This window comes from Coregonus clupeaformis, chromosome 26 (genome assembly GCF_020615455.1).
Source record: "Coregonus clupeaformis isolate EN_2021a chromosome 26, ASM2061545v1, whole genome shotgun sequence".
NCBI classification, from domain to species: Eukaryota; Metazoa; Chordata; class Actinopteri; order Salmoniformes; family Salmonidae; genus Coregonus; species Coregonus clupeaformis.
This window is the reverse complement of record NC_059217.1, coordinates 16,443,332-16,456,975: the sequence shown is the minus strand read 5'-3', so window position 1 is coordinate 16,456,975 and position 13,644 is coordinate 16,443,332. Positions and strand designations below refer to the sequence as shown.

General features: G+C 44.6%; 1 protein-coding gene across 2 annotated transcripts in view; it reads right to left on the bottom strand.

Annotated features, from left to right (window-relative positions):
* LOC121540420 (influenza virus NS1A-binding protein homolog A-like) overlaps positions 1-13,644 on the bottom strand; it is a 42,986-nt gene that overhangs the window by 12,419 nt on the left and 16,923 nt on the right. For both annotated transcript variants that reach the window (XM_041849275.2, XM_041849274.2), the window contains 6 exons: positions 12,799-13,092; positions 12,383-12,521; positions 6,305-6,474; positions 4,789-4,864; positions 4,512-4,685; positions 24-149 (listed from right to left, as the gene is read on the bottom strand). In XM_041849275.2, coding sequence (XP_041705209.1) covers positions 24-149; positions 4,512-4,685; positions 4,789-4,864; positions 6,305-6,474; positions 12,383-12,493 — 657 coding nt within the window. In that variant the 5' untranslated portion in view covers positions 12,494-12,521; positions 12,799-13,092. The remainder of the gene's footprint in view (positions 1-23; positions 150-4,511; positions 4,686-4,788; positions 4,865-6,304; positions 6,475-12,382; positions 12,522-12,798; positions 13,093-13,644) is intronic.

Below are 13,644 nucleotides of genomic sequence, written 5' to 3'. Positions count from 1 at the left end.
TAGACTCCAGCTAGGGTACTGACCTCCTCCATCAGTCCATCCAGTTGGTCTCCATTCTCCCACAGTCTGCGCTGGACCCAGTTGAGCACCTTGGAGTAGAGCTTGCCATTGCTGGGCAGGCTCAGGCTGTCTTCCAGCATTACTTCTAACTGTAGAGACATACAAGAGGAGACCAGTCAAAAGAGGTGCTAGGATCAACCATGGCTAGGGTCAAATCACAAGACACTGATTCCTTATTGAACCATCGTAGCCTGACTAGGGTTATGATGTGTTCCACCTTAAAAATTGGAGAAACAGAGAAGACTACTCAATCAAAACCAGTAACTGGTGAATTCTACAGCACAAAAGTAATAATGCAACCGACTGTATTTGAAGGCCATAAGTAACCAGTTGGGTCACACCCACATTAACAGATGGTCATTTTGAGGCAGGATCAAATACAGTATCTGTGTATAGACATGGAAGCCATCGATTTAGATATGAACGTCAAGCGAGAAATGTAACTGTTCACTGATTAGTACATATTGGGTGAGATCCAGAGCAGTTACAGCTAACAATTTCTACTGAGATCATTTATCCAGGTTTTGTCCTCAAACGGTCAATAAAGCAATCAGATAGCCTCCTAGTCAAGGTAAAGTCTTGGAGCATCACAAGCTAGGTAGCGACAAGGTCTGGGGAGGATGTCGGCTTCTCTGACATTTCAAAAGGAAATTATTTACTTTTTCAGGAAGGGTCCTCTTCAGACAGTCAACACTCTTAACAAATCACAAGTTTGGGTAGGCGGGGCTTAAAATGCTGGCGGGAATTGTGCTCATGTTTAGCTAGGGCAAGAAGCAGACTACCAGTGACGGGCTTCCAATTTCCGACTGTCCCAACTGACGCCAGAACTACTACGGACGTGTTAAGCTGGAGCAGTGGTACATTGCCGGAAGCAACCCGTATGTCTAGAGAGACTAGGTAAATAGTGAATTTAAATAAAATTATCCCTGTATGTCTAACCAATCACTGAGGTTATTTATTGAATATAATTAAAAATATATATTTTTCTAATTTCTTTTCCTGAGCCTCCTTAGGCCACTGAAATGCTTAGTCCAACTGTGTGGGCGTGGGGATACAAATGTGAATATATTCCATCCTGGCCTATACCCTGTCTGCCGTCTATTCATTGCACAACGCCATGATTATCTACAGGGCAGACTATAGGACTCTGTCTAAGGCCAAAAACAAGTAATACTTCCATGCAGAGGCCCATGGTATAATCTTCAGTATAATCAAAGTCTATTTCATAATTTTGCGAAATAGACTTTGTAATGACACGGAAGATAATTATTTGAATTTTTCTAATGAGTAAACACTCTTGAATTACACATTTTGGAATGTTTTCTGTTGTTGAAAGTAAATAAAATAACCAGACTGCCATGAAAGGCTGTCATTCTACAAATTCTCTTGTCAGTTATTTACATAACAGAATAAACAGATCGTAAACAAGGTTATAATGAAAGTATGGCATGTAAGTATCTTTTCAAGTAATTGTTTTACATGTGCTCAAGCTCTGGAAGGTGTTCCTGTGAGAGGAAAACAGATCATGGTGAAAGTAAGAGGGTGTTCGCTAAACATAATCAGATCGGAGGTATAGTGCAGCAACAGAGTAGACAACAAAGTACAAAAAAGTTGTGCTTTAATTTACATTGTAATCACCAGCTTTCTCAAACACTGACATTATGAGACAGCCTATAGGGAGGAGGTCAGAGATCTGGCCGTGTGGTGCCAGGACAACAACCTCTCCCTCAACGTGACCAAGACAAAGGAGATGATTGTGGACTACAGGAAAAAAAAGAGGACTGAGCACGCCCCCATTCTCATCGACGGGGCTGTAGTGGAACAGGTTGAGAGCTTCAAGTTCCTTGGTGTCCACATCACCAACGAACTATCATGGTCCAAACACACCAAGACAGTCGTGAAGAGGGCACGACAAAGCCTATTCCCCCTCAGGAGACTAAAAATATTTGGCATGGGTCCTCAGATCCTCAAAAAATTCTACAGCTGCACCATCGAGAGCATCCTGACTGGTTGCATCACCGCCTGGTATGGCAACTGCTTGGCCTCTGACCGCAAGGCACTACAGAGGGTAGTGCGTACGGCCCAGTACATCACTGGGGCAAAGCTCCCTGCCATCCAGGACCTCTATACCAGGCGGTGTCAGAGGAAGGCCCTCAAAATTGTCAAAGACTCCAGCCACCCTAGTCATAGACTGTTCTCTCTGCTACCGCACGGCAAGCGGTACCGGAGTGCCAAGTCTAGGTCCAAAAGACTTCTCAACAGCTTCTACCCCCAAGCCATAAGACTCCTGAACAGCTAATCATGGCTACCCGGACTATTTGCACTGCCCCCCCACCCCATCCTTTTTACGCTGCTGCTACTCTGTTAAGTATTTATGCATAGTCACTTTAACTCTACCCACATGTACATATTACCTCAACTACCTCAACTAGCCGGTGCCCCCGCACATTGACTATGCAACGGTACCCCCCTGTATATATAGCCTCCCTACTGTCACTTTATTTTACTGTATATATAGCCTCCCTACTGTCACTTTATTTTACTTCTGCTCTTTTTTTCTCAACACTTTTTTGTTGTTGTTTTATTCTTACTTTTTTGTTTAAAATAAATGCACTGTTGGTTAAGGGCTGTAAGTAAGCATTTCACTGTAATGTCTGCACCTGTTGTATTCGGCGCATGTGACCAATACAATTTGATTTGATTTGATTTGATTTGACATTACTATACACAACTCTAACCTCATCCCTTGACAGGAAAAGTGGAAGAGTTGCAGTATTGCACACTTAGCTTCTCACCAAGAACTTGTTTGGCGGAATCTGTTGTGATATGTGATGTTGGAGAGAAAATCTACCGGAGAACAGATCTCCTGGAGGTTGGTTGGTGACAACTGCCCCTACACACACACACTACAAATGGGTCTTCAAATAGTCACATCTCCCCCACCCATTGAATTCCTACTTGGTTATAGGACATGGTTTACTCCACTACTCTCTCCAAAAAAGTAAAATCAGACAGGGGTGGTGTCGTGAGAAGTCAGGCTGCATAGTTTTGAACCATTTGAAGTATATAGAGGGAGCTTGTGTTGATGCCTGAGAGTAGTGAGTTACAGTGGTCTAGTTGGGAGGAGATGAATGCACGAAAGAGGGTTTTAGTGCCAAGACGGGAGAGGGAGGTCCTGACTCTGGAGATGTTACGGAGAACATTCTGTCGGATGTGGTGGTCGAAGGTGAGGGTGGAATCAAGGATGACGCCAACACCTTTTGACTTATAGAATGTGGTGACATTAAACATTTTTTTTTAAATAAATTAGAAAGATTGGAAGAAATGAGCCAACAAGATTTGGCTGTCCAAGATGTGGCTGTCCAACTTATCAACATTGATTAGTTGGTTAATTACATAAATAGTGAACAAGTTAAAACTAAGTGATTGCAACTGTAAATCAGGTTATGAATTAAGCATTGATGCTGCTGCTGCTAAAATATAGCTAGGTAGCTAGCCAGCTATGCTGCTGCTAGCTAACGACAGTTGTCTAAAATACACGATAATGACCTGGAAATACGATTACGTTGCTAAAGTAGGCAAATCATTATTAGGAAACTATGCCAGTTTGATGTCGTCAAATTTACTTTAGAGGGATAACTGTTGCCATTAGCTAGCCAAGTTCGTCAAAAATAGCCAGCAATGCTAACGTTAGCTAGCTAAAACTCAGTGTTGTCCCCTCAATCTTAGCTAGCAAGCTTAAGTTATACAATCTAAAGTCAATTTAGCGATATCACAAGGATGACAAAAGGTGTTCCTATTAATTATATGCCTCTTTTTGAAATGTCATCGTTTTCCCAAGCCACTTTTGACTAAATCTTTAACAGCGCCAAATCGAGACTAGAACTTTGTCGGGCATCAGTCTTCAAAATAACATTCAAAACAAAACATGCCACTCATGAATATTATGTCCTTTACTTTTAATAATAGAAGAATAACTATCTAGATACTTACTTACCTGAATGGTTGCTGCCGGGTGCAAGATAAAGTAGGAAGTAACCCCAGAAATATTTTGGTCTTTGGTAGCCCAACTCTGCATGGTGCCAACAATGAGGAATGGAATGCCAATATAACCAGGTGGGGCCAGCCGCAGTGTAGGCGGACATATGCTAGTAATAGATGAACGGTCATTGGTCGGTTATAATCAGATTGCCTTATAACCGACCAAAACTCCATCCAACCTGAACAGGCTGACATTTTTTAAACAGCTCTTACACAAAAAGGGCATTATAATTTTCATTTAGCAGAAGCTCTTAGCCAGAGCGACTTACAGTTAGTGAGTGCATACATTTTTTTTTTTTTTTTTTTCATAGTTCAATGTGGAAATATCATTAAAGACCCCCGGAAAGACACGTTTTTAACTGCACTGCCCCTTTAAGGTTGCAGTAGACCATTGCCCAGGGAAGGCTCACCTTGAGGCGGGGGAGTTTGAGAAAGTCCTCCTGCTCAGAGACCTCCAGCAGGTGTTCTTGGATGTAGGCATCGATCTTGGACAGCATGAGGCCGTCTCCCATGCAGCTGGAAAAGTTGCGAAAGGAGATGGCGCTCTGGGATTCCACCTTCGACAGCAGGTAGTTTCCACAGATCTGACCAATCAGCGAGGAGAGAAGTGTAAACCTCTGAACATTGGGACTGCATTAAAACATACAGTATTGCGTATCAGTAGTTAAAAAAATAGAAAGATCCTACCTGCTTGACTCGTTCCATCTTTAGCCTTTTGGCTGCAGTGTAGACATCCTTAACCAACTCCTTGTCTGCCTTCAATCTGTAAGACAGAACCATTAGTCAGTCAGACAGTCGTCGTACGTGTGTTTGACAGGAATGATGAGCAATCAAAAAGAAAGCCTTGAGAAGATTTTTTATAATGTATTTCTCTGTGCCTCCTTGGGCCACTGAAATGCTCAGTCTGATCGTGTGGGCGTTAGGAAACAAAATCGAATATGAAATTACACAGCCGGATTGGCTGATAGGATGGTCTAGAGCCCACCCCCTTAACCCTTCAAAAAAACAAAGGCATATGGTATTCAACCGGTCAGTTGGAGCTGGAGTTGCACCCTGAAACCCTCTGCGTCTCAGAGGCCAAACACAGTAAGTCATATTTTGTTAATACTTAATATTGTGTTATTTCAACCTCAGTGTGGAAATATCAGTTAAAAAACATAACTGCCCCTTTAAAAGAGACTTTCCAGAAGATTTGCAAACGTTTTAACCAGTAGTTCTGAAAGCAGCGCTCAAGAGCCAAATGGGTCCCATGAAAATTGTGTACTACGTCATATATGTGCAGTACGTCATTGCTCTCGGGCTCTGTCTCTGTTGTGTCACTGAGCCATTGGGCCCGCACTGCAAGTAGTGATGAAAAAATAAATAATAATCATAGATACATATCGGGATATTATTGTTGACGATATATCGTATAGACAATGTCGCAAAATTATTTTTGTGGTAGTTTGCTGTACCTGCACCAAAACTGCTTGTTCCAAATCTTCTTTTTAAATAGGGAGCCCATTTGTTTTCAGCACTTTTATTTCCATGACTGATCAAAACTCATTTTCTCATGCTCCCTCGTCTTTCTGCAGCAGACATACGGTGAGCAATATGTTTGGAACATCGAATCGCAATAAAATTACAGTATGGAATCGCAATATATATAGAATCGTGAGAATCGCAATACATATCAGTATGAAAATTTATGCACTCACTAACTGTAAGTCGCTCTGGATAAGAGCGTCTGCTAAATGACTAAAATGTAAATATCGTATCGGCACCCAAGTATCGTGATAATATCGTATCGTGAGGCCTGGACCAGCCTTCTTTCAATGTGCATCTTGCTAGTTGTCACTCAAAATGGCGAGGGGCTGAAGCTCATTGGCTGGAACTCGAATTGCTAGGGGGGTGGCCCACATGGGCCAAGCTTGCTGCACTCAAAACAGCGGCAATTAACTTCCAGAAAACAGTCACTTTCAAACTAGGGATTTCTTGGCTATTAGAGTTAGGATAAAAATTCTGCTCATATGCATGTATGAAGTACACATTGACACATCCAGCCCAAAGCAGGAGGATTTAAAAAAATAGTTATGTAGTGGCCAAAGTTGCAGAACGTCACTTTAACAAAGCTCATTGCATGTATTTGAAGATGTATACTCACTGGGCAGTGTAGGCATAGTGTAGGGGTCAAAGGGTAGAGGTTAGAGGTCATGGCACTTACTGGGCAGTGTAGGCGTAGTTAAGCAGGATCTCCACAGCGTCTGGGTCAAGGTCTTCGAAGGTGACGTGGGACACACCGTGAGGTTCGATCGCACTGTTGAAGATCTCAAACAGGTAGGGGCTACAGCAGGCCAGCACGGCACGGTGAGCCATCAACTCATGACCACACACCTACAGAGGACACAGATCAGAGGTCAGGGCTCAAACTATAGAGATCCTTCTTCAGAGGTGCTATCATTTATACTGAACAAAAATACAAACGCAACATGAGAAGCATGCTGACTGCAGGAATGTCCACCAGAGCTGTTGCCAGAGAATGTTATTTTTAAAGATTTTTTCCCCAGCTTGAATGTTGCAAATGATTATGCGCTTAGGGTCGTTGTCCTGTTGGAAGTTGAACTTTAGCCCCAGTCTGAGGTCCTGAGCGCTCTGGAGCATGTTTTCATCAAGGATCTCTGTACTTTGCCTCGATCCTGACTAGTCACCCAGTCCCTGCAGCTGAAAAACATCCCCACAGCATGATGCTGTCACCACCATGCTTCACCTTAGGGATGGTGCCAGGTTTCCTCCAGACGTGACGCTTGGCATTCAGGCCAAAGCGTTCAATCTTGGTTTCATCAGACCAGAGAATCTTCTTTCTCATGGTCTGAGAGTCTTTAGGTGCCTTTTGGCAAACTCCAAGCGAGTCGTCATGTGCCTTTTACTGAGGAGTGGCTTATGTCTGGCCACTCTACCATAAAGTTCTGATTGGTGGAGTGTTGCAGAGATGGATGTCCTTCTGGAAGGTTCTTCCATCGCCACAGAGGAACTCTGGAGCTCTGTCAGAGTGACCATCAGGTTCTTGGTCACCTCCCTGACTGAGGCCCTTCTCCCTTGATTGCTCAGTTTGACCGGACGGCCAGCTCTAGGAAGAGTCTTGTAGGTTCCAAACTTCTTCCTTTTGAAGGCCACTGTGTTCTTCGGGACCTTCAACGCTGCAGAAATTTTTGAGTAACCTTACCCAGATCTGTGCCTCGACACAATCCTGTCTCATAGCAAAAGGTCTGAATACTTATGTAAATAAGGTATTTTTATTTTTAATAAATTTGCAAAAAATTCTAAAAACCTGTTTTCGCTTTGTCAGTATGGGGTATTGTGTGTAGATTGCTGAGGAAAAACATTTATTTAATCAATTTTAGAATAAGGCTGTAACGTAACAAAATGTGGAAAAAGTCAAGGGGTCTGAATAGTTTCCGAATGCACTGTATGTATGTATGTATGTATGTATGTATGTATGCATGCATGCATGCATGTATGCATGTATGCATGTATGCATGTATGTATGCATGTATGCATGTATGTATGTATGTATGTATGTATGTATGTATAAAACATTTAATATATTTTCCTTTGTTATTTTCCCCTATACCCTAACACCCCTCCCCTAATTGGAGTAAACTAATGGACAACACTTAGGCTTCTACTTCTAGCTTATACATACTATGTACATTTTACGGACACAATATATTTTACATGAGTTATCTTGTATTTTTAGTCCCACCCTTCAGCTCCACTCAACCCCTTCCATCTATCTCTGAACACCATCCAGTTTTGATTTCTATTTGCCATACATTTTTCAACTGTGCTGTTTCACAAAAGTTCTGAACCTTTCTATTCTCAGTTTACAGATTGTAAATTAAAGATACAAAAATTTGCTAAGAGTATGATTATATTATTGATCGATTGACTGACTGACTGAGGCGCCTTTTAGAAATGGCGCCGGAGGGGATGGCTGCCGTTTTATGGACTCTTAACCAACCGTGCTATTTTATGTGTTTTTTCGTATTGTTTGTACCTTATTTTGTACATAATGTTGCTGCTACCGTCTCTTATGACCGAAAATAGCTTCTGGACATCAGAACAGCCATTACTCACCTTGAACTGGACTAATTATTTTTCTTTAATGAGTCGGACGAGAGGGATTCGCTCCAGACACCCGACAGGGCCCTCATTCCCGTCATTCGAAGTAGAAAGAAAAGGAGATATCACGGAAGGAGATCGGGGTGCTTGTTAAGGAGCTGGCGACGAGTGGCTAATCTGCCTTTGGCATCGATACTATTGGCCAACTTACAATCGCTTGATAATAAAGTGGAGGAACTACAGGCACGAATATCCTACCAACAGGACATTAAAAACTGTAATATCTTATGTTTCACCAAGTCGTGGCTGAACAAAAACATGAATAACATACAGCTGGCGGGTTATACACTATCGGCAGGATAGAACAGCAGCCTCTGGTCAGACAAGGGGTGGCGGTCTATGTATATTTGTAAACAAAAGCAGGTGCACGATATCTAAGGAAGTCTCGAGGTTTTGCTCTCCTGAGGTACAGTATCTCATGATTAGCTGTAGACCACATTATCTACCAAGAGAGTTTTAATCTATATTCTTCATAGCTGTCTATTTACCACCACAAACCGATGCGGGCACTAAGACCGCACTCAATGAACTGTATACGGTCATAAGCAAACAGGAAAACCCTCATCCAGAGGCGGCACTCCTCGTGGCCGGGGACTTTAATGCAGGGAAACTTAAATCCGTTCTACCTCATTTCTACCAGCATGTTACATGTTCAACCAGAGAAAAAACAAAAACAACAACTCTATACCACCTTTACTCCACACACAGAGACACGTACAAAGCTCTCCCTCGCCCTCCATTTGGCAAATCTGACCATAATTATATTCTCCTGATTCCAGCTTACAAGCAAAAACTAAAGCAGGAAGCACCAGTAACTCGGTCAATAAAAAAGTGGTCAGATGAAGCAGATGCTAAGCTAAAGGATGGTTTTGCTAGCACAGACTGGAATATGTTCTGGGATTCTTCCGATGGCATTGAGGAGTACATCACATCAGTCACTGGCTTCATCAATAAGTGCATCGATGACGTCGTCCCCACAGTGACTGTACGTACATACCCCAACCAGAAGCCATGGATTACAGGCAACATCCGCACTGAGCTAAAGGGTAGAGCTGCCGCTTTCAAGGTGCGTGACTCTAACCCGGAAGCTTATAAGAAATCCCGCAATGCCCTCCGACGAACCATCAAACAGTCAAAGCGTCAATACAGGACTAAGATCGAATCGTACTACACCGGCTCCGACGCTCGTCGGATGTGGCAGGGCTTGCAAACTATTACAGACTACAAAGGGAAGCAGTCGCGAGCTGCCCAGTGACACAAGCCTACCAGACGAGCTAAATTACTTCTATGCTCGCGTCAAGGCAAGTAACACTGAAACATGCATGAGAGCATCAGCTGTTCCGGACGACTGTGTGATCATGCTCTCCGTAGCAGATGTGAGTAAGACCTTTAAACAGGTCAACATTCACAAGGCCGCAGGGCCAGACGGATTACTAGGACGTGTACTCCGAGCATGTGCTGACCAACTGTCAAGTGTCTTCACTGACATTTTCAACCTCTCCCTGTCTGTAATACCAACATGTTTCAAGCAGACCACCATAGTCCCTGTGCCCAAGAACACTAAGGTAACCTGCCTAAATGACTACCGACCCGTAGCACTCACATCTGTAGCCATGAAGTGCTTTGAAAGGCTGGCCATTGCTGACATCAACACCATTATCCCAGAAACCCTAGATCCACTCCAATTTGCATACCGCCCCAACAGATCCACAGATGATGCAATCTTTATTGCGCTCCACACTGCCCTTTCACACCTGGACAAAAGGGACACCTATGTGAGAATGCTATTCATTGACTACAGCTCAGCGTTCAACACCATAGTGCCCTCCAAGCTCATCACTAAGTTAAGGACCCTGGGACTAAACACCTCCCTCTGCAACTGGATCCTGGACTCTGACTGGCCGCCCCCAGGTGGTAAGGGTAGGTAACAACACATCTGCCATGCTGATCCTCAACACTGGGGCCCCTCAGTGGTGCATGCTCAGTCCCCTCCTGTACTCCCTGTTCACTCATGTCTGCATGGCCAGGCACGACTCAAACACCATCATTAAGTTTGCCGATGACACAACAGTGGTAAGCCTGATCACCGACAACGACGAGAAAGCCATATTACCTCGACTAACCGGTGCCCCCGCACATTGACTCGGTACCGGTACCCCCTGTATATAGCCTCACTATTATTTTTTTTACTGCTGCTCTTTAATTATTTGTTACTTTTATTTTGTATTATTTTATATTGTATTTTTTTGTGATTTATGGTAGTCTTTCTTAAAACTGCATTGTTGGTTAAGGGCTTGTAAGTAAGCGTTTCACTGTAAGGTCTACACCTGTTGTATTCGGCGCATGTGACAAATAAAATTAGATTTGATTTAATTGAATATTAATGTCTTTACCATAAGCAGCCTCCATCATGTTAGAGAATTTGGCAGTACGTTCAACCGTCCTCACAACCCCAGACCACGTGTACCCACGCCAGCCCAGGACCTCCACATCCGGCTTCTTCACCTGCAGGATCGTCTGAGACGAGCCACCCAGACAGCTGATGAAACTGTGGGTGGGCTTGCACAACGGAATAATTTCTGCACAAACAGTCAGAAACAGTCTCAGGGAAGCTCATCTGCGTGCTCGTCGTCCTCACCAGGGTCTTGACCTGACTGCAGTTCGACGTCGTAACCCACTTCAGTGGGCAAACGCTCACCTTCGATGGCTACTGGCACGCTGGAGAAGTGTGCTCTTCACGGATGAATCCCGGTTTCAACTGTACCGGGCAGACGGCAGACAGAGTGTTCGGCGTCGTGTGGGTGAGCGGTTTGCTGATGTCAACATTGTGAACAGTGTCCCATGTTGGCGGTGGGGTTATGGTACGAGCAGGCATAAGCTATGGACAACAAACAATTGCATTTTATCGATGGCAATTTGAATGCACAGAGATACCGTGACGAGATCCTGAGGCCCATTGTCGTGCCATTCATCCGCCGCCATCATCTCATGTTTCAGCATGATAATGCACGGCATTAATCACAAGAATCATGTCGCAAGAATCTGTACAAAATTCCTGGAAGCTGAAAATGTTCCAGTTCTTTCATGGCCTGCATACTCACCAGACATGACACCCATTGAGCATGTTTGGAATGCTCTGGATCGACGTGTATGACAGCGTGTTCCAGTTCCCACCAAATATCCAGCAACTCCGCACAGCCATTGAAGAAGAGTAGGACAACATTCCACAATCAACAGCCTGATCAACTCTATGCGAAGATGTATCGCGCTGCATGAGGCAAATGGTGGTCAGACCAGATACTGACTGGTTACCTGATCCACGCCCATACCTTTTTTTTTTTTTTTTTACGGTATCGGTGACAAACAGATGCATATCTGTATTCCCAGTCATGTGAAATACATAGAGTAGGGCCTAATGAATGCATTTCAATCGACTGATTTCCTTATATGAACAATAACTCAGTAAAATCTTTGAAATTGTTGCATGACCTTTAGAGAAGGAAAACAAGTGAAACCTCTGCCTAATGTCTAATGACATGTGTGTCTGCCAAACCTGAAATCTAGAAAAACACCTCTGGCTCTTTACGTCTTATCCTCCCACTCCCTCAGTCTCACGTGTCACAGGTGCTCTGATTGCAGTGACTCAAGACTCTTCCCCATAATGGTGGGACTGGTGTCATTTCTCAAAAGACAGAAGGAGTGAGAAGGGGGTGGAGAGAGAGAGAAAGGGGGGTAGAGAGAGAGAGAGAGAGAGAGGGGTAGAGAGAGGTGGAGAGAGAGGGAGGGAGGGGTGGAGAGAGAGGGAGGGAGGGGTGGAGAGAGAGGGAGGGAGGGGTGGAGAGAGAGGGAGGGAGGGGTGGAGAGAGAGGGAGGGAGGGGTGGAGAGAGAGGGAGGGAGGGGTGGAGAGAGAGGGAGGGAGGGGTGGAGAGAGGAAGGGATGAGGGAGGGGTGGAGAGAGGGAGGAGAGAGAGGGAGGGGAGGAGAGAGAGGGAGGGGAGGAGAGAGAGAGAGAGGGAGGGAGGGAGGGGTGGAGAGGGGGAGGAGAGAGAGGGAGGGGTGGAGAGAGGGAGAAGAGAGAGAGAGCGAAAGAGAGAGAGAAAAAGAGAGAGCTCCACGTACCTGCAGTCTCACATCACAGAACTGTCCGCTCTTTCTCAGGGCGTTCATCTTGGCCACAGTGGAATCCAGGAAACTCTCATCTTCAAAGATCAGATAACCGTTGGGAATCATCTTCACTATTTAATGTTGGGGGCAGAGCCTGACCAGTGAGGGATGGAGGGGAGAGAGAAGGGGGAACATAAAAAAAAAAAAGAGTATCACAGACAAAGTAACATCTACATTTCTATCCCCATATGACTACACTCTTCAACCATCAGTCCCACACACACACACACACACACAAAGTAGAGTGGCATGATGCTGGCATCGTTCATAAAAGCTTGCTTGATTAATTCATGATCACATTGAGGATTTGAATTAGGCACATGTGCATTGTGTGTGTAATCTGCCCCTTGCTTTAATAATAATGGTCTTACCTAATACAGAATGACGTAACTCCAGGGAGTGCTACTGGTGTCAGTAGAGAACCGACGGAAGTGAAGACAGGCAAAGTAGACAGAGAACCACAAGGGAAACCAAGTCTTCTTTACCAGTGGAGGAGGAAGGGGGCTGTCAGAAGTAATACCAGTTGACCAAAGGGGTGTGAGCCGGGGGTAGGGGGGCAGCCGCACCGATGCAAACTATCAGGCTTGAAGCGACTGTAAATCAAGTCCTCGGGATCCCGTTGGCTATAGAGTCAAGCTTTTTCTGTGTTGGTCATGCATTATAACCTGGAGGAGAGAGGAGAGAAAATGTGTCAACTAGATTACACCAAACTGCAGTGAGATTGATAGATTGATAGAATATAAAGAACATACTCAGAGAGCAAGGCCTGAATTGAACCCACGTGTTTAAACTAAGCTACCTCATGGCATCTCCAGCAGGCAAGCAGAGTGACTGCTGCAGTCAAGTAGCACACTGACAGTCCAGTCACTAAAATAGTCTCTCAGTAGCATTAACACCCTCCCTCTCTCAAGTCTTAAGGACAGGGCAGGCACTCTGATCCCTGCCCTGCCCTGCCCCTCAACACGTGTCACCCAGCTTAGACACCACCTCTGAATCCGGCTCAAACTCACCCTCGGCAAAGCACACCCACTAGGACTATCCCTCGGTCTTAAGACTGCTAGCACACCCGTGGATCCATGAGCTCCCGCCTCAGGACCCTCCCATGTCCCATCAAAATCCACCAGTAAGGCCACACCCACAAGACCACAACCCAAACCATTAACTACCTCCATCTTGGTATGCCTTTGCATTACAACAACTATGCTGGAATGGAGACA